Here is a 27,822-nt window from a genome sequence, read left to right as displayed (position 1 = left end):
CGCTCTTTGCCTTCCTCGTAGATGATGTCCCCCATGATGTTCAGTTTGGAGGTTACGCTGCCTCTTAGTGTACTTTGGAGGGTGGTACATAGATTTTCATCGAAGCTGCTCCAGGATTCTTTGTCATTGGCTTTTGGCCACTTGACTTTGGCTTTCCGGATTGGCTTCTCTGATGCTCCTCTTGTGGGTTCGCTGCTTGGCGTTTCGTTGTGCTGTGGGCTGTGCTGTTGTTGCTGCACCTCCTGCTGGGAAGGCTGGTCCTCCTCTCTCTCACCAGTTGCAATGGTTGGATCAATAGCACTGTGGTGCTCAACCTGGCTATGATTCCTCCTTGTCTGATCTGCTTCTGCAGTGCAAGCTTGCATCTGGTTGCGGCCGCCGCCGCATTTTGCCTTCCCCTGATGAATTCGCAGGCCCCGGTAGGTTGTTTCCTTGGCCCACCCACAGCCACATTCTCTGAGGATCTTCGTATCATTCGTCATTGTCATATCAGTCGTTTCCGTGTAATCCGTCCTGCTTGGTCCATCTTCCATCCCGCCTCTCGGTGGACCGCCGGGCTGTTTTTTCCTTATGTTGCTTGTAGTTGAGTTAGGGAGTCCATGAAGCTTGCTTCACAGACATGTGGAAAGGGTAACTAGCCCCTCCACCCCTGGTGCAGTCTTTCCTGCAGCCAGCCAGTCTTCCCTGGCAGCCCACCAGTCTTTTCCTGGATGCCAACTGCTCTGTTCACAGTAGTCACTGGTAAGCCAGCTAAAGTAGATGTAAGCACAAGTGATAATACTTGCTGGGCATTTCTGCCTGACGCACCTCCGACGGTGCCATGGTATACGGTAGTCATTTAGAACTGGAAAACGTTCGACCAGGGTATCTGCTACGACAACAGTCTGTGTATAAAATATATAGCAATAGTGACATCACTTGCGGTGTGCCAATATATATATATATATATATATATATATATATATATATATATATATATATATATATATATATATATTTATTTATTTATTTATTTTGAGTGGTGCAACCACTCCTATAGACAGCTATGTGTGTGGCTGTGTCCCTGTGTCCCTGGGTCCGAGCACGGAAATAGCACCACCAAGTGTCACTGTTGTGCAGCCTAACACACAGACACAGAGGCCAGGGAGGAGAGCTTGTACAGTACAGCACAGCACAGCACAGCACAGCACAGCACAGCACCACTCACTTCAGACGGGTCTGATTTTTCAATTTCACATTATACTCCTTTGACATGGTGTTGCCTTCCCTTACACTGAGATCTGCCCATATAAAGGCAGCAAATCCAAATAAAATGTATATTCCACTTTTTTCTGCCCAACTCCCCCATCCATCGTCACCACCAACCACATAAATATTCCTCCAATGTCTCTTTGCTTGCAGAGATGAAAAGGGAAACCTGCCAGGCGGCGATGATGAGTCCCACTCAGATGTTCAAGTCGGCAAGGGCTCTGACTCACCCAACTCCTACTTGGACCAGGAGTGTAGGCGGCGTTTCCCCCTGGTGGAGGAGGATGCCATTCTCTACTGCTATGAATACGACCAGAACCATGGCAGGCTGTCACCTGTTCGCAGGGGCAGCAGCACTCCTTCCTATGGTATGACTCACTCAGGCTCAGGCACTAGTCATAAAGCGCTGATGATGAACAACGATATTTCATGCTTTTTTTTCCCGACTACAAGAACTAAGCGAACTTTTGTGCAGTGTAACGCATATCACAGTTTCTGGGTTTAACCCATTTTGGTGTTAGCATTATGTTATGATTTAGCTATTTAAAAATAGCAGATCTACAAGCTCATAGCGCGCCACCGAGTGGCGCGCTGCTATTTTTAAAAAAATCGAAGAATGACTGACATAGAAACATAGCTTTTTCAGAAAACTGTCATTTTCAAACAGACATTTTTAGAATCTGATCTCAGGTCAAAATGGGTTAAATTAATTTCATATCGTACACGTTATACGGCTCGGTTTCAGATGTATGTTATTTAGATAGAGTGTGTTGTTTTCTTGTTTACAGGTGCTACGTTTCTTATTTAGAATAGATAGATACAGTAGTATGTAAATGACGGGTCGAGATTAGATCTATCTTGATTTCGACCTGCTACTCTAGTTACTTAGCTGCTTTTTGTTGGTTGATTGGGTTCACGCAGCAAAGAATTTATTTGAATGGCCATATTGGTATGTATGGCTGTCTGGCGATTCAAGGGCTGGAGCCATAGGATAGCATTCGGAATAAAGGTTTCAAGGGATTCAGCCAAATAGCAAATGGCATGGAGACTCTGGCTGTCTGTCTCCTTTATGCCATTCTGGGCGGGAACCCCTTTTGGTGTTTTACGCGTTATGTTGTACTTTAGCTGTTGAAAAATAGCAGACCTACAAGCTCATAGCGTGGCACCGAGTGCCGCGCTACAAGCTTGTAGGTCTGCTATTTTTTTTTTATCGTGAAAATGTGGCACATATTTTCAGATGAGGGTCGGCAGCCAAATACAGATAATTCTGGGGGTCCTTGACATGAAAAATTTGTGAGCACCACTGACATAGAAACTGACATAGAAACATGAGTTTTTCTGTCATGATTTAGAAGACATTTTGTATGATCGTCCTCAGGTCTAAATGGGTTATTTTCTGAGAGCAGCTGCATAATGATATCAAAATGTTCCCCTGTGCTGTACACCCCAGGCCGGCTCAGGCCCATCTCAATGCCAATAGAATGCAACTGGGCGGGAGACTATGAAGACCCCACCAAGCTGAAGAGAGAGAGCAGGAGAGGTGAGTGAGTGGGAGGCTGAGGGAGGGGCGCAGAGAGAGAGAGAGAGAGAGAGAGAGATAGAGGACCAGACAGAGAGAGGGAGAGATGTGGCGAGTGGGTGGATATTTCATGATAGAGGATGGTTCTCTACAGTATGTCGCTCTCTCAGATCTCTGAGCAAAGAAGATGCAGGCTATGCCCACATGTTAGTGCTGTCACCATCATGACATTTTAGTTGACGATCATACAAATAATTTCAATTAACATTATTTAATTGTGTTTTTTTCTTTTGACATTTAACATTGGAAGATACACATACAGGTATACAAGAAAGAAATCTTTGAATTTTAAGCTTTTCTAAACAGCAATTGCACATGGATGATGGCACATATAACAAATAAATTAAATATAGGCCTACAAAACAAATGACTGACTGCAGCTAGGTACCAACAATAAATCAATTTGAAAATGTATGAACTATTTTCAGCATGGGAACTATTATGATTATTATGCTAAATAATTGATATGATTTATACCAGTGTTGTTGTCATGGACGTGACCCGTGTGTGTTGTGACATTGTAGATGCTATTTCTTTCTTTCTTTCTTTCTTTCTTTCTTTCTTTCTTTCTTTCTTTCTTTCTTTCTTTTTTCTTTCTTTCTTTCTTTCTTTCTTTCTGTCTTTCTTTCTGTCTGTCTTTCTTTCTGTCTTTCTTTCTTTCTTTCTTTCTTTCTTTCTGTCTTTCTTTCTTTCTTTCTTTCTTTCTTTCTTTCTTTCTTTCTGTCTTTCTTTCTTTCTTTCTTTCTTTCTTTCTGTCTTTCTTTCTTTCTTTCTTTCTTTCTTTCTGTCTTTCTTTCTTTCTTTCTTTCTTTCTTTCTTTCTTTCTTTCTTTCTTTCTTTCTTTCTTTCTTTCTGTCTGTCTTTCTTTCTTTCTTTCTTTCTTTCTTTCTGTCTTTCTGTCTTTCTTTCTTTTTTCTTTCTTTCTTTCTTTCTTTCTTTCTTTCTTTCTTTCTTTCTTTCTTTCTGTCTTTCTTTCTTTCTTTCTTTCTTTCTTTCTTTCTTTCTCACCGTTTCTGTTTTTGGGTTTGAAGGTATATTGTTGCCCTGGCAACTGCTAAAGATTTTATTTCCCCCCAGGGTTTTGACATGCTGTAGGTTGCTGCATGCTAAGCCTCATGACAAATGGAGTGGGATAAGAAAGCAAAATGCTCTCGTTTCAGTCTCAAGGAATACTCTCTGGAAAGACGTGTTTAATTCTACAGGGGGGCGTGATGATGATCTGTTGATCCTTTGGGCTTCTCAACAGCCAACGCGAGGGTGCTATATTTATACGTAAGAGGCGTATCTTGACATATTTGATAGCTGTCTGCCTGAGAGAGCCGAGCAGCCTTCTCGTCGTATTTATTTTAACCACTTAAACCCTAGAATCCATATTCTGGTGGGAACATTAGCCAAAAATAGCAGTTGACACGTTGAGGGATTGTAGATCGGCTATTTTTGGAGAGATTTGGTTTAGTAGATGGAAAGCAGTCCAGAGCCAACTCAGATCCAGTTTAGTAACTCTAGAGGGTTAAGTGGATAAAGGCCTTTCAGATATAAAGTGATATATTCAATTCAATTCAAATTATATTTGACTAGATACAAAGGTGGTCAGAGGTACTGAGGGACAGAATTGGAATCGGGGGCTCCTGGACCACTTTCTTGTTCGAGAAAGCAGTGATGAGACATTGCAGGTGTCTTTGCTCACTCGTGTCCCTACAGAGAACACCTTGCTGCATTATGCCCGCGAGGACAACAAACTAGTCACAGCGGCGGAGGAATTCCTGACGGGACGCAGTCTGAGCCAAAACAGGAAGAAGGTTGAGAGGGGAGGTAGCCCCGCCCACTACACGCTTGTCCCCGCCCTCCAGATGGAAGTGTCCCTGTCCACCTCCAGCTCGGACTCCATGTCCCTCTACCACGTCAGTCTGTTTCTAGTCCCTGTTTATATGTCCCTCTACCACGTCAGTCTGTTTCTAGTCCCTGTTTCTATGTCCCTCTACCACGTCAGTCTGTTTCTAGTCCCTGTTTCTATGTCCCTCTACCACGTCAGTCTGTTTCTAGTCCCTGTTTCTATGTCCCTCTACCACGTCAGTCTGTTTCTAGTCCCTGTTTCTATGTCCCTCTACCATGTCAGTCTGTTTCTAGTCCCTGTTTCTATGTCCCTCTACCACGTCAGTCTGTTTCTAGTCCCTGTTTCTATGTCCCTCTACCACGTCAGTCTGTTTCTAGTCCCTGTTTCTATGTCCCTCTACCACGTCAGTCTGTTTCTAGTCCCTGTTTCTATGTCCCTCTACCACGTCAGTCTGTTTCTAGTCCCTGTTTCTATGTCCCTCTACCACGTCAGTCTGTTTCTAGTCCCTGTTTCTATGTCCCTCTACCACGTCAGTCTGTTTCTAGTCCCTGTTTCTATGTCCCTCTACCACGTCAGTCTGTTTCTAGTCCCTGTTTCTATGTCCCTCTACCACGTCAGTCTGTTTCTAGTCCCTGTTTCTATGTCCCTCTACCACGTCAGTCTGTTTCAAGTCCCTGTTTCTATGTCCCTCTACCACGTCAGTCTGTTTCTAGTCCCTGTTTCTATGTCCCTCTACCACGTCAGTCTGTTTCTAGTCCCTGTTTCTATGTCCCTCTACCACGTCAGTCTGTTTCTAGTCCCTGTTTCTATGTCCCTCTACCACGTCAGTCTGTTTCTAGTCCCTGTCGTCATCGTCACAAATATTTCATTTATTATTAGAGCCCGACCGATATTATATCAATATTAGTCTCTTATTTGCGCTATTCAATAAAATAGTGTGTCTAAATAGGCTTGTGTCTAATGTAAATCTCAAAGAAAGATGTATAAACAATGATATTTTGTGAAAACTGTCATGTTTATGCTTGATGTTTGTCCTCCTGGGGTACTAGTTCCAGCAGTGGCAAACACACCACAATGACAGTCCTTCTATAGTTCTAATAAAAGTAGTGACATATTTTTGCCTTTGAATAATTGAAAGGCAACAGACTAGACTAGAGTGACTTCTCACATGGCATAAGTGTTGTATAAAAATATAAAGATCGGATCGGGAAAAATCTGTCTCAAAATCAAATGATCGGAATAGGATCGGGAGCAAAAAAACGTGATCGGGACATCCCTAGTCCCGATGTTTTACAACTTTCAACCTGGCGTCCCTATCTTGGGCATGTCATTGTAGGCGAATATTTCCAAAAATAACAGCTTTACAACTTGTAGATGTGCTATTTTTTGAAGAATGTCAATAGGGCTTAAGAGGTTAAATAAAATAAAATATATTCTAGTTAAATGGTCTCAAATAGAACCTTGTTTTTCAAATTGATTAGAACACTTTCTGACAAAACATTGGCCAATACATCGGTAATCGATGGCTTAGGGGCCTTAACCCATTTTGGGCGGGAACCCCTTTTGGTGTTTTAACTAAGCATTATGTTATACTTTAGCTATTGAAAAATAGCAGATCTACAAGCTCATAGCGCGCCACCGAGTTTGCGCTACGAGCTTGTAGGTCTGCTATTTTTTAAAAATCGTAAAAACGCGGCACAAATCTTTGAATATATATCAGAGCGAACGTTTTTATTTATTTCGACGTCAGGCCTAAATGGGTTTAGGGATCTCTAAAATCGGGACCCAAATATTTGGCATCGGTCGGGCTCTGTTTATTATCAACTGTTAGACTCATGGCAACGAGGGATCCCTCAGCATCTTATTGGCCTGTTTACTTTCTTTTATTTGTAGATGTTTGAACGGTCCTCACTTCTCTCAAGGTCAAAGAAGAAGAATAAAGGTGAAGTACATTCCTAGAAAGTGTTTTTTATAAACAACCCCTGATTTTTAAATTAACTCTGATAGTGTAACACAATTGTGATCACATGTTTTTACTGTGCACACGGTTATCATTATGTTACAGGTCATGTACTTCAGGGGTTCTCAACCTGGGGGCCGCGACCCCTCGGGGGGTCCCCAAATTATATTAAAAAAAAAGATTCTTTTTTTTTTTTGCAACTGAATGGCTGGAAAATGTACGTAGTACACACAGTGCATGCATACACTTTCCTTAATGATTATATCTTGTTTCAGTATTTATTTATGATGTATTTTCTCTATTATTAAGGATATTGTAGCGGTCTATTTGTATTGGTGGTGGAGGGGGGGGGCAGGGGTCGCGAAGACATGGCCAAAGCATTTTCGGGGGTCCCCCAGCCAAAAACGTTGAGAACCCCTGATGTACTCCTCCTGTTCTCATGGTCTCTTTTCACCTCTGCAGTTGGAAGTCCACGGTCTTCAGTCAGCAAGCGCAGGATCTCCTGTAAGGACTTGGGTCAGGGGGACTGTGAGGGATGGCTCTGGAAAAAAAAGGATGCCAAAAGCTATTTTTCCCAGAAATGGAAGAAATACTGGTTCATCTTGAAAGACACCTGCCTGTACTGGTACATGAATGAGCAGGTGAATAATATTGTTTGGTTTTAGTTTTCCCATGCACCCCTCAACAATAATTAAGCGGCCAATTTGGATAAATCTTAATTCTGAACACTTCTCACAAGCTTGATGTTAGGTTGGAATGATGACGCTGTAGCGTTTGACTTATCACAGGATGAAAAGGCAGAGGGCTTTGTGAGTCTCCCAGAGTTCAAGATTGATCGTGCCACTGAATGCAGAAAAAAGTAGTGAGTACAGATTTTTACGAATGCTTAAGCGATGTCTGATTTACTGCAAAACTGTGGATTAAATTGTCAGAGGGGCAAATTGGTGGTAATCGTGCCATTTTCTGTATTATCTTAATCTCACGTAGCGGGATCATCAGTGATCTCCACCTACTGGGAAAATCGTTAATTTATGAGCTTGAACAATGCCTGTTGACAGACCTACGGCCAAACAGAGAATACCATGCAATCATATCACTGTCCCAATATGAAGGACCACCCAATCAGTATTACAAGTACAGGTTCTGTAATGTGGTTATTTTTCAATTTAGATAAGACTATAAGATCTATGGTCTAATAGACAGCGTCAATATGACACATGTTAAATACCTGTATGTGTATTGGAGACCAATACAGACACCACTCAGATTGCCCAGCCTCTATCTATGTGAATGGTAGCTTGTAGTAAATGCTTCTATAGAGAGTGGAGCACACACAAAAAATAAGTAAAATATTCGTGATTTCAATCAAATAGTTGAATAAGATGCTACTTGCTCTGCTGCATCATGGACTGGCTTAATTGTTCACAAATGGTTTAAGTTTAAAAAAAAATTGAAAGGTTTTTTGAAAATGATGCTGTGTCAAAATCTGAGAGCTGTTGATCTGAGGGCTGCTGATGTCTCAGCCAGTTAGTATTCCACATGGGGCTTACAGTTAGTAACTTCATTTATCTCATCATTCCCGTTTCTTTCTGGCCTGGTGTTGCCATACTAATGCACACATGTAATTCAATTCACTCTGGCAGCTTCATCAGGTTCCCAGGCTAGTTCTCTATTCCACTGTCTTGATCACAAAAGCAGAGATGAAGTTTAACCCATACTGAACGGGAAACCCTTTTGGTGTTTTATGCATTATGTTATACACTTTAGCTATTGAAAAATAGCAGATCTACAAGCTCATAGTGCGGCACAGAGTGCCGCACTAAGAGCTTGTAGGTCTGCTATTTTTGAAAAATCGCGAAAATGTGGTGCAAATCTTTGAAAATGTATTCTTTCAGAGCAAACGTTTTTAACTCGAATCTTTGCTTCTGAGAGGTTCCTGGAATAACATATTTCCAGATGGGGGTCGGTGGCCAATTACATATAAATGTGGGGTCCTTGATTGACATGAAATATTGAGAACCACTGATATAGAAACATAGGTATTTCAGAAAACGGTCAGGATTTAGAAGACATTTTTTTAAATTTCGACGTCAGGTGTCTAAATGGGTTAAAACCAGTATACAGAAATGAGTGGATTGCACAACAGTGCTCGAGACGCCTTTGACAAGAGTGCTTGCAAAGTGCAAACAGACACACACATTCCACTTGCAGTCCCTAGCTGCAAAAGAATGGCACAATATGTCTCTATGTATTTAGTAACCATAAATATATATTTAAATTTGCCCTTTGATTCTCTTTCAGTGCTTTCAAGGCTTGCCATCCAAAGATAAAGAGTTTCTACTTTGCAGCGGAGAATGTTGACGACATGGTGCGGTGAGTGATTGAGGCAGAGCTAGCTGTCACTAAATGGTTCTAATGCCTTTTGTTAGGGAGACTCAAGAAACAACACGAACTGATCAAGAGTACTTACTTACAGATATGAACTGTAGGCTACGGATGAATTGGCAATTTCTGATATTTATTTGTTCTTCAGTATACTGCACTAGCGAATGTTCACTTTACCGCCACCACTGCAGTGACTTATGTGACAGTGCTATATTTACCTACATAGCTGTGCCATTGTGTGGTTCCACTTGTACAGTGAGCCACTGAACAGTAACAAATAATTCAACCAAGATAACCTTGACAGCTAAATCTAAAAATAGTGACCAAAAAGACTTAATCGTGACCTCCCTGGCATTCAATTACAGCTCGCAAAGATGCTCTGTACCAGCACAGACTCACCGACACAAACAGACCGACAATCAAACAAAAACAAACAAAGCACATACACACAAATAAAGCGCATACACGCACAATCATACCACGCATAGACTACCGTTAAACTCTTAAACTCCCTAACAGAAACAGGCTCCTTACCTAACACAGAGTGACTAGGCCTATATTATGTCCTAACCGTACGCTTAACACAAGAGTGACTAAGCTTTATCCATCATCCTAACGTTACAGTCACGGGTTCCAAAGACACTTCAAAGGCAACAAAGGAGAGAAAAAAGAAGGAAAAAATCCACAGATTCACAGGTCTGTTTTGCGTGGCGTAGAAACACCAACAGTCCTCAAATGTCGGGCGCCATTAATGATGTATCTTTCTTACAAGGAATTAGGTAAATTAATCCACAGAGCCCTGTAAGAAAGATCAGTATTCCCATAAAAAATACTACTACTACTACTACTACTACTACTACTACTACTACTACTACTACTACTACTACTACTACTACTACTGTCTACTACTACTACTACTACTAATAATAATAATAATAATAATAATAATAATAGTAATAATAATTTCGTTTTAATCCCTACTATCATAGTTTTTTTGCTATTTTAATTTTCATGTTATAATATCCACACACCTTAAAGAAATCTTAAAGCTGTGCATTGTGTGCAAGCTGTAAGATCCGCATTATCTATAATGATGCTACCTGCTGTATTTGATGTGTATTGTGACATGAATTAAACACATTGTTCACCTTTACAGTGCCGTCGCTACCTATACACGCAATACGGGTGGCTGTGGCTCAGGAGGTAGAGCAGGTCGTCCAATGATCTCTGGGTCGGCGGTTCGAATCCCGGCTCCTCCTGTCCACATGTCGAAGTGTCCTTGGGCAAGACACTGAACCCTACATTGCCTCCAATGAGTTGGTTGGTGTGAGCTCGCCACCATTGGTGTGTGAATGTGGGAAGTGAGGACGCTGGCGTCGACTGTTCGTCGCTTCACCTCCCAATGTATGAATGAATGAACCATTGTAAAGCGCTTTGAGCACTTGGAAAAGCGCTATAAAATGCAAAATGCAATTCATTAATACGCACTGCGAGTAGGGCAACACGCCGAGGGGGGCAACAAAATGTGCCAAACCGACCCTCAAAATAACAATTTTCACCGCGGCTCCACCGCGTAATAACGAGCGGCCGTGTGTGCGTCATCGCAAACAGTGAAAATAGCCGATCTGCATGAGGAATAGCAGCACTCTCGTCGGGAGGGGGGGGCAAGCACAAATATCCTACGAGTAGGGCAACCAAATGGTCAGCTACGTGCCTGCACCTTTACCTACCTAAGCACATGATAAAACAGATGATGATGATGTGACTCAGGACCACAAACTGTAGAGACTCACATCATTAGTGTTGTGATTTCATCCGCAGTTGGCTGAGCCGCCTCTCTACAGCAGTCACAGGGTACTCGGAGCATGAGAGGGTCCAACGAGACCGCGGTGAGAATGTTACTGACACTGTTGCAGTCACACACCCTTCATCAGATTCCTAATAATTATTCCACCATATAGGAGACATCAAATGGTTTTAATTATTGTGTTGTAGCGTCACGATCAATTAATTAAGGTTCAAGGTTGTCATTTCACATGTTTGCACATATTTTGATATTATTAATTATTTTTTGAAGCTTTCTGCATCATCGATTGGTTAGGTTATACTTCAATGGATATGATAGAGCCATCTTTGGCCCTGATTACGCAATTCATAGTATTCTTGTGCCTTGTTTTTCTCTACAATATGTCACAATGACCGCTTATTTGAGTATAGTCACCTGTTGTTAGCCACCAACATAACATGTCTTTGATTGAATACTATGAATAGCAATAAAAATACATTTTATTTATTATATTAATATTTTGTATTTGTATTAACATATATCTAATGATCAATATCCTCACACTAGATTATTGGAGTGAGAGTGATCATGAGGATGTGGAATTGCCTTCGATGTCCAAACAGGACAGTCCGCCACCACCTTATGACACATATCCAAGACCTTCCTCAGTGAGTCTCCTCCCATGTCTTCACCTGATACTGTATGTCGTAGTTTTGGGAAGTTGTGGAACTTTTCTGTTAATTAACCAACTGATGTTGTTGTATAGGTACCTCAGATGAGTCCGTACCTGGAGCCAAAGCATCGTCACTTCTCTTCGTCTGACACGTTTCAGTCACGTTCCCCCAACGAAGAGTTCAGACCGGTTCCTCACGTGAGCAACTCCAGCAATGACATCTCGCTGGGCCCGAAGACAAGCAGCCAGCGCCGCTCATGGCAGGACCTGATCGAGGCGCCCTTGGCTAACACAGGCTTACACTACTTGCAAACACTGCCGATGGAAGGTGGGGTGCTGCGTGAAACCAGAGGACAGGTGTCTGTGGAGTACCGCCGACAGTCTACGCTACCCACACAACGCAGCCTTATACAAGACCAGTATGGGCCTGTGCCGCTCCCCCTCAACCCCACTGTCTCCGCGGAAGCTGGAGGGAAACCCCGCAGTTTCACTCTACCCCGAGACAGTGGACTCCATGCTGTCCTGGCAGCCTCTACCAGTGCATCAGGACACCGAGACCCCCAGCGTCACCCCCAGCAGGACCAAGCCAGAGACATAGGCAAGACACCACAAGACACATGAGACACAGAACACATTCTCACCACATGCAATGTTGAATACTGTTATTTACAAATTGTAAACTGTATTTTTCTTATTGAAGGAAAGGTTCTTCGGACCAAAGATGAATCACTTATATACTTCATTGACTGCATTTCCCCAGGGGTCTATATATTAGGCTTTGATGCGGCTTGCAACGATGCATAAAGATGCATTGTGAGCTTGTAGATCTGCTGTTTTTGCTGAATGTTTGGCCCAGAATAGGAACGCTAAGGTTCATGTAGTTAATTATTTCTGTGCTAGGCTAGGGTACGGCATCAGCCAACTACGTACATGTTCGTCGTCCGTCCCCCCCCCCCCCCCCCCCCCCCTAATATATGAAAGCGGCGACCGTCAATTTACCTTTTAGCCTCCGTCCCCACCAGCTATGGGATTTTTAAATCCAGCTCCATTGAGCCTCCATTATAACAGGATTTTCAAAGCCTTGTATCTCTAAAGCTTTGAGCGCTGTCCATGGTGATCGTAAATCATTTGTGACTTTGTCTCGCATCGCTCCGGACATGTAACTGTTTCTGACGAGAGCTAAGGGGTATGAGCTCACGGCTAACGATCAATGTACTCACAACCACAGCCCCCACCTCACTGATAACACGGAAATGAAACAAGGATCGTAGAGTGAGAGCGGACGGCTGGCACAGGTTAGGTGTGCTTATGCTGCCACCTAGTGGGCATCGCAAATAATTAAGTAATTTTGAGTTGTCCCATGCCCCAGAGAGTAGTTGTCCCATGCCTCAGAGAGTTGTCCCATGCCTCAGAGAGTTGTCCCATGTCTCAGAGAGTTGTCCCATGCCTCAGAGAGTTGTCCCAATGCCTCAGAGAGCTGTCCCATGCCTCAGAGAGTTGTCCCATGCCTCAGAGAGTTGTCCCATGCCTCAGCCTGAGCCTGTGCTCCATGCCAATGTGTATATGTTGTGCTGAGGAACAATCCTTTCAATCCACGTTAATGTTGAACTCTCAGCAAGACAAAGACACTGGCCCGAGGGGCCATTCTTTCTCTGTGTCCTCATTTCTGCGTTGCTCTGCCATTCACTTCCTCCAACATCGCGTGTAAAGACTCGGATCTTGCACAAAAGCAGACTGCACGATACACACACACACTGACTAAAGCACAGACCCGAGGCCTCATCATTACCGACTACCCTCAAACGTTTCACGTTCCATTAGAAAAGAGTGATAACACATTAACTAGACTAGAGAGGTTTTATTTTGAAGTGCAGTGTAAGAAGAGGGCCACTCGGGGGCAGTGTTTTAAATAAAACCGCCAGGCAGGGCTACCCCTGATGACTTGGCCGCAGTGCAGTGAGGCGGCATTAGTCATATGCTTGTGGTCTCATGCATGGGTTTCATCCCACCACTCATTCTGCCTCTCCTCTCTGTGCTGGCTATACTGGCATATAACACATTATTTTAAATAGAACAGATTGAGCAACTATACAGTGTATATACTGCATCAGCCATCGGATCTTGAATATCTTGCAGAGCCAAGTTTCAGGACGTTATGTTGTACACTCCAGTGACGCATTATGATTACCTTGTTACACACTGTTGGAAATTAATTGAAAATACTCAGTTGGAAAGTCATCCTAATGTAAGATGCACTTACAATTGTGTAACTACACGTACTAAAACACATCTTTATATAGGCTACTGTGACGTTCCAGTTTGAGGGAGTAGAATTGTAAGTACCGTACAGCTCATTAAAAAGGCAGTAGAACAGGTAGGACTTTAGTATTAAAAAAATATGTTTTTAGCCTTAAAGGATATATATATATATATATATATATATATAAACAAAGTTTTTTTGTTAATAGCTTAAAGCACTACATTCTGATAGTAATCATTAATATAGAGTGGCAACAGGGGTCTGTCTCTCTAGCTCAAAATACATTTTCAGGTGGGTTTCCAATTTCAGCCAGTCAGGAGGCAGTATCCATTTCTCAGCTTCAATTGTATAGTGTTCGAATTCCAATGTTATCTTCTAATTTCTTTGTGTCATACCAAATTAACTGTAATTTGTGTCGAGTTCTGTCTCCTGAGGCTGATTGGATAAAATTGGTATCCCGACCTAAAAATGCATTCTCTGTTTACTAAAGAGCTGGAGAGACAGGGAAATCCCAGTTACTGAACAGAACACACTATAGCAATGAGTACTATCAGAATATAGAGCTATTTAACACTTGTTTTAACAAAATAAATTTACATACACCAGTGGTCCCCAAACTCTTTCATGTCAAGGACCCCCAAATTGACAATAATTATCCCGTGGACCCCCATTTGAAGATTTTTACGGCTCTAGCAGTGATTCTCAACCAGTTTAATTTCAAGGACCCCCATTTGCATTAGTCTACGGACCCCCATTTAATGGCTTTTCTATCTCTGGGACCCCAATTTATATTGTAAAATCAATGTTAATTTAACTCTGAGAGTGTACAAATGGTTCCATTTGTACACTCTCAGAGTCACAGACCCATAAGGGTCCATTTGGTTCCAAACTATCATTTAGCTGGGTACCCCCTGGAACTCCCTCAAGGACCCCTGGGACCCTCAAGGACCCCACTTTGGGAACCACTTACATACTGTACACTACCTTTAAGTTTGCATTCCAGTTGTTCTATACAGACACAGCGTTGGTAATTGGTTGTTCTTGGTGCCTGCAGGCTGTGAGCAGGAGAGGAGGCTGCAGACACAGTGTTGGTAATTGGTTGTTCTTGGTGCCTGCAGGCTGTGAGCAGGAGAGGAGGCTGCAGACACAGTGTTGGTAATTGGTTGTTCTTGGTGCCTGCAGGCTGTGAGCAGGAGAGGAGGCTGCAGACACAGTGTTGGTAATTGGTTGTTCTTGGTGCCTGCAGGCTGTGAGCAGGAGAGGAGGCTGCAGACACAGTGTTGGTAATTGGTTGTTCTTGGTGCCATGCAGGCTGTGAGCAGGAGAGGAGGCTGCAGACACAGTGTTGGTAATTGGTTGTTCTTGGTGCCATGCAGGCTGTGAGCAGCAGAGGAGGCTGCAGACACAGTGTTGGTAATTGGTTGTTCTTGGTGCCATGCAGGCTGTGAGCAGCAGAGGAGGCTGCAGACACAGTGTTGGTAATTGGTTGTTCTTGGTGCCATGCAGGCTGTGAGCAGGAGAGGAGGCTGCAGACACAGTGTTGGTAATTGGTTGTTCTTGGTGCCTGCAGGCTGTGAGCAGGAGAGGAGGCTGCAGACACAGTGTTGGTAATTGGTTGTTCTTGGTGCCTGCAGGCTGTGAGCAGGAGAGGAGGCTGCAGACAGACTCCCTCGGGGACCTGTACCGAGCTCTGGAGCACGCCAGTCTGTCCACCAGGCCCGACTACAGGCCAGACGGACACTTGGAATACAAGCGCTCGTTTGTTCGCAGAGTCAACGACCCACTGCTCAGTGAAAAGCTCCACCGCCTCCAGATCCTACAAAGCTCACTTAAGGTAAAACAAACACCTGTCTTGGCTGCTTAATATTTATATGTTTTATTATCCGCTCAAAACAGCTTCTGGTTAAGTTTCTGTTTATGGCTATTGCCAGACATGTGGTGTGTGTGTGTGTGTGTGTGTGTGTGTGTGTGTGTGTGTGTGTGTGTGTGTGTGTGTGTGTGTGTGTGTGTGTGTGTGTGTGTGTGTGTGTGTGTGTGTGTGTGTGTGTGTGTGTGTGTGTGTGTGTGTGTGTGTGTGTGTGTGTGTGTGTGTGTGTGTGTGAGAGAGACAGCTCGTCACAGTATTTACACATTCTGAGATTGTAGACAGGCTATTTTCGGCTTCATGGTTGTGGTTAAGAAACATTTTAATGACATTAATAAAATCACGATAATGAGTTAATAATCATGACATTTATTTTCTACAAATGTGTCTGCATGTGTGTGTGTGTGTGTGTGTGTGTGCATGTGTGCGTAGAATGCATGTATTATGTGTCTGCGTGTGCATGTGTGTGTAGAATGCATGTATTATGTGTCTGCGTGTGCATGTGTGTGTAGAATGCATGTATTATGCGCTCAGGTACAAATGAATACAAATATCCATCTCTCTACAGAATGTCCCACTTCAAGACAAAGACCCCTCATTGGACTTTTTAGGATAAGTTCCGAGCATGGGTCTGTTGGTAAAGTCCTAACAACAGAAGCATTTCATGTGCCTCACCCACCCAGCCAGCTCTCTCTTCCCAGTGGCCGGAGGCTCCCAATGTGTCTACTGCACCTGCATGGCTCTTAACCCATTTAGACCTGACAACATATTCTACAAAATGTCTTCTAAATCCTGACCAGTTTTCTGAAAAACCTATGTTTCTATGTCAGTGGTTCTCATACTATTTCATGTCAAGGACCCCAAAATTTATATGGAATATAATCTGAAAATATGTTGTTCCAAGGACCCCCAGAAGCAAGGATTTGAGTTAAAAACGTTTGCTCTGAAAAAATATATATTCAAAGATTTGCTCACATTTTCACGATTTTTCAAAAATAGCAGACCTACAAGCTCGTAGCGCGGCACTCGGTGCCGCGCTACGAGCTTGTAGATCTGCTATTTTTCACCTTGCTCACACAACAAGAACACAACACAAAAGGCAACACATGATATCTTGCGTGATGAAAATTGGTCTTACTGAAGACCTTTGCATTAAATTGATAGATTTAACAGAGTGCCCTATAATTCCCCATGGCTACTCCCCTCGATGGAGAGACATTAAATAGTTTTAAGATTACGCTGTAGTTGTGTACACTACAGCAATCTCTTATAGAGTACTCTTAAAGCATAGCAATATTGTTTCACATTTGTTTCCATCAACGTAATGCATCATTGTCAAAACATGGTTACGTTAAATATGAAACAATACTTTGTAAAGGCTAAAGATACAAGGCATTAAAGAAGACAAGCTTCCATGTTGTCAAATAGTATGATTTCACAGTAGGCTAATGAATGCTTAGAGTGATAGCCTGACGACACAGAATAAGTATTGTCTACTTGAAGTTTCTTTAGTAACTTGTCACCTATCTGGTTTGTGATGAATATGTTACTTTACAGTGTGTATTTTTTATGGCAAAATCCTCTTGACTGGTGTGGTCTGGATGTTGTGTAGATGCCTCCTCCTAGGCCTCGATCCTCTTGACCGGTGTGATCTGGATGTTGTGTAGATGCCTCCTCCTATATGGAGGCCTCGCTGACATCGAGGCGTTTCACAGTGAGAGCGTAAGGCATGCAGAGGAACGCGCTTTCCCTTCCAGGTCTGCTTCCAGCCCAGCTGGTGCCCCAACCAACCAATTGGAGTTCAGACTCAGAGATCCTTCCAGGTCTGCTTCCAGCCCAGCTGGTGCCCCAACCAACCAGTTGGAGTTCAGACTCAGAGATCCTTCCAGGTCTGCTTCCTTCCAGCCCAGCTGGTGCCCCAACCAACCAGTTGGAGTTCAGACTCAGAGATCCTTCCAGGTCTGCTTCCAGCCCAGCTGGTGCCCCAACCAACCAGTTGGAGTTCAGACTCAGAGATCCTTCCAGGTCTGCTTCCAGCCCAGCTGGTGCCCCAACCAACCAGTTGGAGTTCAGACTCAGAGATCCTTCCAGCTTCCCATCTGCAAGTGCAAACACACCCAATTGTGTTCGTTGGAGCACCCGGCCAAGCCGGGAGTCACCAAGGAAGAATCGAACACCATTCTCTGCCGTGTTTGGAAGATTTGACCCCTATGCCATTTGGATGCTCCACTTTAGCCTTTACTAAATATTGTTTCATATTTATATATGTACAGTGTACATTTGTGTACATTACAAATAATATTAATGCAGAATTAAATATTTTTGGCAGTTCTTTTTATGTGCTTCGGTGATTCGTTTTGGTGGAACGCACCTATAATATTCTTAATGTTAAGAGTGTCATGTTTATATGCCTGTAAACACATTTTGATTATGGTGGATAATGGTGGTAGAAGCAAATAAAAATTAAAAAGAATCACAAACAAAACAACAAAATCCACTGATGGTATCCTGTAACCTTCAGGATAGGTATTATACAGTATACGGCGTGCAGGCTATAGGACACTAACCTGACTCCGCCAGATGGGGCAGCAGAGAGTACACTGGGTTCCCCCCCCCCCCCCCCAGTGTACTCTCTGCTGCCCCATCTGGCGGAGTCAGGTTAATAGGACACATCTTGATCCACAGACATAATGGGAACGTTGCGTGAGTTGGGTCTACTGGGAGTGTACATGCATTTGTGTAAAGATTCACGCCGGTCTGTAAATCTAGTGCCGGAGATGAACTATTCACAGACACATACGCAAAAGAGACATACTGTACATACGGATGGACGGGCAGACAGACAGACAGACAGACAATAAGACGATAAAGAATCAGCAGCAACGTGATAATATCTCAACACTAAGCTATCCAGTGAGGTTGTGTTTTGCGTGATTATAAATCATGGGAGTATGGAATGGGTATCATTATATGGCATCATCATATAACGTCTGGGTTGAAGAACAGTGAACCTATCGTTTAAGTTAATTAACCCATTTTGGCCTGACCTCGAAATCTAAAAAGAATATTCTAAATCCTAAATCCTTCTAAATTCTAAATCCTTTTCTGAAATAAATATTTTCACGATTTTTCAAAAATAGCAGACCTACAAGCTCGTAGCGCGCCACTCGGTGGCGCGCTATGAGCTTGTAGATCTGCTATTTTTCAATAGCTAAATTATAACTGTTTAAAACACCAAAAGGGGTTCCCGCCCCAAAATGGGTTAACAGAAATGATGATGTTTGGCTGTCCCCAATATTTTTGGTATGCATGAGTGTATGGTATAATTATGCGTAGGCTGTCTGTTCTAAAAGTGCACAGGTTGTTACACATTAAAGCACAATGTTTTTGGGGTATATAAATACAATTGTAAAATAAGTGCTGTGCCTCAGTGGTTGTGAAATGTACACTGTACAATTTACCATTCCAAGATAGAATATGTGCACAAATTATTCCTCAAAGCCCAGGGCACACAAATGTTATAGAGACCATTTTGTGATGGGATCACACTAGCCACATCGGTGTGTGTGGTGAGCTTGAGCTCTGGGGCCCCTTTTCCACCGGTTTGTTCCAGTTCTTTTTGGTTCTTATCACCATGACACTTCCCCAATTGAGTATACTTACACTAAGACAATGATTTATTGTATTACACATTTTATATTTTTAAATATGCAAATGAGGCATTATGTGGGGAAAATATATGAAAAAGCTACTACTGTGGAAGGGTTATCATGTATTAATTTACTTGTATGGATCCTATAAACAATTTAATATAGGTCTAGTTTTTCCCACCAATTTTGGAGCTCTGGCTCTTGGACTAAGAACCAAAAAGAACTGAACCGGTTCCCATTGGGAACCAACCGGTGGAAAGGGGGTCTGGGTGAAGACTGAGAGAGGGACACTGACAGTACTATGACAGTTAGACTGTTTGTTTGGGGGAGGGCCAGAACGCTAACGTGTTGAGATTGTTGATGAGGTACAGATCAAATAGTGAAAACCCTTTTTAATCAACACTAGACGGTTACTGAGACATAATTAAACACCTGACAAGGTGAAAAACAGTACCAGCCATGCTGTTGGGTCTGGTAATAAAGACTGGCAATAATAAGCCAGTTTTGTACAATACGTTATAAAGCAATGATCAGAATATGTGTCTATTTTTGTATGCATGCTGTCTACCCAAATGTTTGTAAATGGTTTTGTATTCCTGGGTGTGTGTGTGTGTGTGATCTGGAGACAGCTGGCATCGACCTCATTTCGCCTTGTGTTTCCAATGTTTATTTTTACATTAACCACTGACAGTTGTTTTTTTTAGTGTTCTCTGGAAAATGTGAATAATGGTATTTATGAACTCTCCAAAGTACAAGCATGCTTTGTATAATGGAAACACGCCATGCCATTTGACATTGAGCTATACAGTAGGCTATACTGTATGCTGTGCCTCATTGTAATTAAACTTAATTTTTTTTTTTAAATCAAATAAACTATGGCATGGTCATACAGTACTCGAACTCATTCACTAAATGTTCTAAGTCCTATGTTGAAATCAGATGTTTGCTATAGCATTACGGTATGTCATCAAGAACTGCAGAAATATGAGTGTCAAATCTGTCAATTAAACTGTAAAGCAGTGCTGCATGCACTTACATTTTATAAAATCAAATCCCTTATGAACATACAACATATATATATATATATATATATATATATACACACACACACACACACACACACACACACACACACACACACACACACAGTATATGCCTAATTGGCACTCAAGAGGAGGAAGGATGCTTTAATGTAAGTTATTTAACGTAACCCCAGTTTATATGAGAATACTGTAGGCACAGCCCTCTAGGATCTATCAATATCAGGTTCACCCCTGCATGACAGTGCTGCTGCACTGCAGCCTTTGCATGCCCACTCACAGCATCAGACACAGACTCAACTGTGCAGACTATACATTAACCACCACATGAACCTAGCTAGCATCCCTATGCTGTATATAATGTAACATATAAAAGTACAACATATTCGCATGATATAGTCAAATCCACAAAAAATATATAAACCAAAAAATCTGTTCAATCAAAGTGGCCTCTCAAGAAAATAAGCACATGCCTCCATTACCACATCCTTTATGATGCCCTTAAATTAATCACTGTTGTAACGTTAATTAAAACAATGAAAAATATACGTCATATTTTTTTAACGTTGACGTAGTTTACTTACGTTACTACATGTTTTTAGTATTGGATAAAGATATATGGTTAGCTGATTGACGTGATATTTGTAAAGACCCACCAACACAAATAAAATAATGTGTGTTTAACTGCATTGATTATAGAGGAATTTGAAAATGTGCATTTATTAATAATATATATTTAGGTAAAGATACAAACTCCACAAAAGACAAAAATGATTACCGGTATGCAGATGAGTCAAAGATAGCACTCAAAACAAAATGCAGCTAATGTACAATGAGCCACATGTGTCCCAAATAATTAAAATAAATACATTTATCAATATTTTCACCTCAATAATTACAAATCTATTGATTGCTGTTGGTATTGATTTCTCTCATTCAGAAATGTGTGAAAAGTCATCATTTAGCAGTGTGATCAGGATGTACAGTATGTACATACAATTTGAAAACTTGCATGTTCACATGTTTTGTTGCTTTTATATATCAACTAGTTTTCAGTACTGCAGTATGTTCTAAATGTTAATTAACAACATACACAATACAGCAAAACAGTGACCTTGGCTACTGCTTTGAATTTAGACTATTTTCCAAGTAAAGATTGAAATAGTCTTAGAGGTGCTGTGGTACCAGGAGGTAAATAAAGATTAAACCAAGTCTTATGGTTTACTGTCACACACACACACACACACACACACACACACACACACACTCACGCTCACACTCACACTCACACTCACACTCACACTCACACTCACACTCACACTCACACGCACACGCACACGCACACGCACACACACACACACTGGGGGGACACTGGGCACTGGGGAGACACTGTGGAGGCACTGGGGGGACACTGGGAGGCACTGTAGGGACACTGGGGAGGCACTGTGGAGACACTGTGGGGACACTGGGGAGGCGCTGTGGGGACACTGGGGAGGCACTGTGGAGGCACTGGGGGGACACTGAGAGGCACTGTGGGGACACTGGGGAGACACTGGGGAGGCACTGGGGAGTCACTAGGGAGTAGGGAGGCCCTGGGCAGACATTGGGGAGGTACTGGAAATGTTTGAAAACTAACTGTAACTAGAAAAGGTGCCCTTCTGCTAGCACTAGCATTAGCATCATCGGCTAGCATTAGCTTAGCCGATGATGCTAAAGAAGCCAGAGTCGGCGTTGTGATGCAGTGAGTCTGTCGTCTTCACTACAACAAACTACCTTTTGCTTTGACCGAGAAGCTTAAAAAACATTTTTCATAGTAGGCCTAAGGTCCATTATTTATTCGACATTTTGAGCCATGGAGCACCATTTGATGAGATTTTTTATCCCCTCTCAGCCCCAAGACTTAGAATATTTTTGTTTTTGTCGTTGGATACGATTTTGTCCACAATTCCATGCTGTGGTACCATTAGGAGAGACCACCAACAGGTAAACGTTGATCAAAATAACAATTCTTCTACGTTCTCTTAATTGTGTAGACGAAAATTAAGTAATGCAGATGCTTAAGAAAAAATAACCCTTTTATTTTGATTGAAATATTTATTAACAGTACATTTCAACAGTACATTTCAAGCACAAACTCAATACAAAGACTGTTAACTGTGAGTGGACGACCCAATTAAGCACTTGTTTACAAGAGGGTCCACCATGTTCAATTCATCAAAACATTTAGAGACGTACAAATAGACACTTGTATATAGTGTAAAATGAAACTAAATTGGGTCTACAGTATAAGGGTTGAAGATCTACAGTATAAGGGTTCATTTGGTAACCATCAGTTAGCTGGGGACAACCTGGAACCTGCTCAAGGACCACTGGTGGTCCCTGGACCACTGGTTGAGAACCACTGCCTCATACAAATACATTACATGATGTGTTTATGCGTGTTTATTGAGGGGTGCTAGCCCCTCCTATATACAGGTTTAATGTTTGTGTTTAGGTCAATGTTTGTTTAGGGATGCACCGAAAGAGAACTTCTTGGCCGAAAACCGAATACCCGAAACGCTCCCAAAACAACTGGTCTCTATGACACATCTAGGGGCCGCAATTTGCATTCAAAAATTTTCCTATAGAAGCTTTGTCATTGGTTGAAAAAAAACCTGGTCGCAATGACTAACCAATCAGGAAGCTGACGGGCAAATCGACCAATGACAAAGCTTCTAGGAACATCTTTGAATGCAGATTGCGGACCCTAGATGTGTCACTGAGACTACATTTCTTTTGGGAGAGTTCTACCCATTGCTGGCTGTCTGAATACCAAAAGAATCAGACCATTCTGAAGCGAGTGGTGCAACAGCATAGTACTCTAAACATAGTCCCATTTGGTACTCTAAACATAGTCCCATTGGAGTGGTTGCACCACTCAAAGGAAAAGTCATTAAAATGTTTACATATTATTGCTTCTAGCAGCTTTAATGGGTGAACTCACATTCTTCTACTCAAAGGTTATCTCAATGGTTTATGACGTGGAACGCCGAAATGGTCTGAGTATAATTACTTCCAGGGGATATTCTACATTTTGGCTTTCCGCCTGCAGGTGATCCTTATCCTGTATTATTAAATACAGTCTTTTATTAAATAGCCTACAGTCATTATTTCGAAGATTAATAATAATTATACATCATTTACTTATCAGTAACTAATTAATAATTGTAGTGTAGTAAAAACTATCTCGCACTCATTAACAGAACTAGAAGGTAACTGGTCGCGGAAAAATAAGGAGACTGAAGCCCTCATTGAAATGAGGACGAATACATTAATCAATTGCTTAAGGAAAGACAAAAACACTGTAGTGTACAGAATATTCAGTCCGTCTGTGTAAACATGGAGTGGTGTGTCACTGCTGGCCTGTCACTGTGTGGGGACTTTCTTCATCTCTAAGATAAACTCGGAGGTCGGATTAATGTTGTGCTGTTGTCTGCGCTGCGGCTGCGCCTCCACGTGCCCAAAAGAACAGTGCGTGCGCGGCGCGCTAGGCCTGATTGCACACTGGACGCGTTTTTCGGAAAACCGATGGAGAAACGCCGCTAAACTCCGAAAAACGCGCTCCTCTGTGAGCATGGACCTTTAAAGTTGAGTTCTTTAAACCACTCCATTTCATTTGATCATGTGATGGTTTTTCATAGTTTATATTATTTGTGTGGCGACGTTGACATGAGTTAAAACGTCTTAAATCTCCTCTCTCTCTGCACGGGCTCACGTGTCTATCTCTCTCACACTCACACACACACACACACACATGCGCACACACTCTGGTGTGAAACACTTTGCATGTGAGAGTGAGAGAAAGACTGTACTATGTACAGTTTACATTTATGTCTAATCAATCAATCAGTGTGTGAGAATCTGCCGCAGTGATACATTAAATGTATCACTGCGGCATTTTGTGAGAGTCAATAAAAAAATGATTTGTACTGTCCCATACATACATACATACATCTCACACGTTGATTCACACGGTCGACGAAGTCTTGGACGCTGACTTGAGCCGGATGATCCAATGTCGAGTGGTTGTGATCCAGTGATCCACGGGGGGTCATCCGCTGCCCACGTGGAATACCAAACGACTCGCCCCTTTACCAACTCGCCCCGGGCGTATAGCCGGCGTAAATTATGCTAAAACGGTTACACCTAACCTTATTCCTATAACCTTAACCTCAGTAAAACTATATGTCTAAACCTAACCCTATAAACTTAACCCCAGTAAAACTATGCCTAACCCTAAACTTATTTCTAACCTTATTCTCAGTAAAACAAAATAAAGAATATAAGAACCGTCGGACTGAGCGGTTGGCGGAAAAATCGAGGGACGAGATGGTTTAGGGTGGCCGTTACCCTGCAGGCCTACTGCTTGACGTTGCACCGATTACCGAATACGAGCCAGTTGGAGCTGGTGGGGTTGCAAAATATGGACAAAGTAGAAAGAAAGTTGAGCCATAAGTATTAGTATTTAATTATTAGTAACAGGTGTGTTGTAATGTTTATTTTAAGATTAGATACTATTGGTCATGAGTCATGACTCGACTGGCCCCATGAAGTGAATCAAACTCTGTCTCACTCTCTGCCGCCCCAACCTAGGCCTGATTAGGGGAATTCCATACACCTGCTAAATCATCCACACCTGTATCTTCATTAAAGTAGTCTCCTATCTCCCCACTCACCCTCTCCAGCAACACGCACGCGCGCACACACACACACACACACACACACACACACACACACACACACACACACACACACACACACACACACACACACACACACACACACACACACACACACACAGTCATTCCACAGAGACTCCACTTCACCAGGACTTTTCCCCTTTGTCCAAGATTATGTTTTGAGTTAGATGTTTACTGACAGGTGAATTTATGTTGTAATTGTATTAGAAGGAAATGTTTGTGAACTTATATGTAAATTCCTAGCCTCCATTTAGTCGAGAGCATTTGATGCCATGTTGGTAGTTGTTTGATCCAAGCTGTGTTTTATGTTCATGCTGATTGTATATTCTTCATATTGAATGTTATTCCTGTCTTATTTTGTACTGTGGTTGATGTTATTATTTTCACACACACACACACACACACACACACACACACACACACACACACACACACACACACACACACACACACACACACACACACACACACACACACACACACACACACACACACACACACACACACACACACACACACACACACACACACACACAAAGTCAAAATTTCATCATGCTTTATGTAGCGTAAAGCATGACATGACATGTCAATCTAGGGGGTTTTCATGATGCTGAATGCATTCCAAGCATTAGTTTTGCACAAAAAACACTCCTTTGGCTAAAATGGCCATAGCCGTCATCACAAATGTGATGAGATAGCACATTTGGGCTCTGCCTATATGGCTATGGCCGTTTTAGCCCAATGAGTGTTTTTTTTTGTATTACTTTTTTGCCTTCTATAGGTTGTTATTGGTATGGTCACATATTATGCCAATTATGAAAATTGCTCAACATATACAAGTTAGTATTCGGCAGTTTCTACATGCAGGGGACCCATACTAAACACTTCTAACATAACGTTGGTGTACTCAACATGTCCGGGTTCACAATGGGGCTCTATGGGCTGGCTACTAGACTATTATTGATGCTCTATTAAAATATCACTTAATTACACTACCCTACATTATTACAACATACATTTAATACATACAAAACCTCCTGCGCCTCTGCTGCTTACGGATATTTTCAAATTTAAAGTGTCTCAAAACAAAACGGCACTGATGGTGAATGTTATTATGAAATGACCCCTACAGGTACTGTTACAATAGGTGTCCTTTTGTAGGAACCTTGGTTATAATAATAATAATACAACTTTATTTGTATAGCACCTTTCATGACATGAAATGCAGCTCAAAATGCTTTACAGAGCAATGGAGAGAGAAAAAAAAACATTTCTATGTTACAATATTGATACTTTTTCCTTTTTCATGGATATTACGAAATTATCCATTCCAATTTCCAGGTACAAGAAGAGAAAATGAAAGTGGCTTTGTGTTATGACTTATGAGTAACAAAGCAAAACTAGAGGCCAGCTGTCGTAAATACATTTAAGACGGCTGGCCACGCCTTAAACACTGAAGTTACAAAGCAAGCACAGATAGAAAACCATTATCTTTTCACATGCCAAACTGTTAAAACACATGCTTGAATTTGTTCAATCATTTGGTTAATTTATAGAATTGCTGCATTCAATCTTCTTTAATGCAATTGAATCCTCACATTTGTCATCCACACAGGGGGTGTCTTGTGGATTATCAATATAGGTCCTTTGAGTCTGTCTTGAGGACTGACGGGATGCGGTCATGACGTGAAACAGTTTACATGGAGAACTGTTTATCAACTTAAGGAGATTCCTCCTGAACCTCCCTCCTACACAGAAATACAGGAGGGGGTTGAGACAGCCGTGAGAGTAAGCAATGACCTCTGTGATTTGTAAAGTCAATCTGATTGCCTTGCTGCTGTTACATTCTGTATAAACATCAAGCAACTCCAAAGCTTTGAAGAACGAAGCAATATTATAGGGCGTCCAGCAGCAGAAAAACGCAGCTACAAGAACAAGAGCCAAGCGGATTGCGGTTTGTCTCATGGGTGTTTGGCTCCGTCGGACTCGGAGCACACAAATTGTCCTGGTGTAGCAAAAACCCATGATGGCTATCGGAATCAACAAGCCTAGAATGTTCATTTTGAAAAGGCCGAAGACAGCCCAGAAGTGCCTTGGTACCTTTTCATAGGTGTATAAGGGAGCACAGAATGAGCGAGTTTTGCTCGAATATGGTAACGTCTGTACCTCAAGAAAAATCAGTTCTGGAAAAGAGGCGAGAAATCCAGCAAACCATGTAACAGCAGCTACAATCTTTCCAACAGAACGTGTTCGTGTTTCTAGTGAAGAAAATACATGCACTATAGCCAGATACCAGTCGACACTCATCACGGTGATGAAAAAGATCCCGCAGTAAAAGCCAATAAGGTAAACACCGAGTACCACTTTGCACATAGCTTCCCCAAACAGCCACTGGTCCCGTGCTTGGTGGGCTAGGAAGGGAAGGGAGCACACAAGGAGAAGGTCAGCAAAGGCCAGGTTGAGGAGGCACACATCAGTCATGGTACGGATCCGCTCCCCAAATATTTTGACCCAGAGGACAAACAGATTCCCTAGAATTCCCAGGACAAAGAATAGAGAATAGAGCACTGGAAGAAAGTAGGATCCATGATTTCCATATTCACACGGACTCCAATAGTCCTCCAAGCCATCAAGGTAGTCGATGGTAGAGGATTCTTCGGGTGCCGGTGCCATACAGTAGGTGATCTAAAGAGTAATTGCAGGAAAAGAGAAGGGATTAGGTGCATTTCATAATTAAGTATATTAAGTATACTGTAACCATATAGGCTTGCATCACACCAGCTGTCAAACAAAAGTTATTACAA

The 27,822-nt window shown here is 42.2% G+C and overlaps 2 protein-coding genes across 2 annotated transcripts in view; one reads left to right on the top strand and one right to left on the bottom strand.

The window, feature by feature from the left end:
• The window catches only part of LOC306927624 (connector enhancer of kinase suppressor of ras 2-like), a 49,077-nt gene extending 32,527 nt beyond the window's left edge, over positions 1 to 16,550 (top strand). The window contains exons 11-22 of the mRNA XM_079507424.1: positions 1,402 to 1,616; positions 2,699 to 2,788; positions 4,529 to 4,728; positions 6,555 to 6,603; positions 7,084 to 7,262; positions 7,410 to 7,483; positions 8,923 to 8,994; positions 10,828 to 10,895; positions 11,360 to 11,460; positions 11,559 to 12,063; positions 15,360 to 15,559; positions 16,158 to 16,550. Of these exons, the coding sequence (XP_079363550.1) occupies positions 1,402 to 1,616; positions 2,699 to 2,788; positions 4,529 to 4,728; positions 6,555 to 6,603; positions 7,084 to 7,262; positions 7,410 to 7,483; positions 8,923 to 8,994; positions 10,828 to 10,895; positions 11,360 to 11,460; positions 11,559 to 12,063; positions 15,360 to 15,559; positions 16,158 to 16,205 (1,801 nt within the window). The 3' untranslated portion in view covers positions 16,206 to 16,550. The remainder of the gene's footprint in view (positions 1 to 1,401; positions 1,617 to 2,698; positions 2,789 to 4,528; positions 4,729 to 6,554; positions 6,604 to 7,083; positions 7,263 to 7,409; positions 7,484 to 8,922; positions 8,995 to 10,827; positions 10,896 to 11,359; positions 11,461 to 11,558; positions 12,064 to 15,359; positions 15,560 to 16,157) is intronic.
• Positions 16,551 to 18,248: 1,698 nt separating this feature from the next.
• On the bottom strand, positions 18,249 to 27,568 carry LOC306928685 (C-C chemokine receptor type 4-like; the record flags this gene model as incomplete). The annotated part of the gene is made up of 2 exons (XM_079508955.1): positions 26,771 to 27,568; positions 18,249 to 18,371 (listed from the first exon to the last, which is right to left on the bottom strand). Exons 1-2 carry the CDS (start codon positions 27,497 to 27,499, stop codon positions 18,249 to 18,251), a joined length of 852 nt encoding a protein of 283 aa, XP_079365081.1. The 5' UTR covers positions 27,500 to 27,568.
• Between the last annotated feature and the right edge of the window lie 254 nt (positions 27,569 to 27,822).

This window comes from Electrona antarctica, assembly GCF_951216825.1.
Source record: "Electrona antarctica genome assembly, chromosome: 8".
Classification (NCBI taxonomy): Eukaryota; Metazoa; Chordata; class Actinopteri; order Myctophiformes; family Myctophidae; genus Electrona; species Electrona antarctica.
This window is presented reverse-complemented; position numbering and strand designations above follow the sequence as displayed.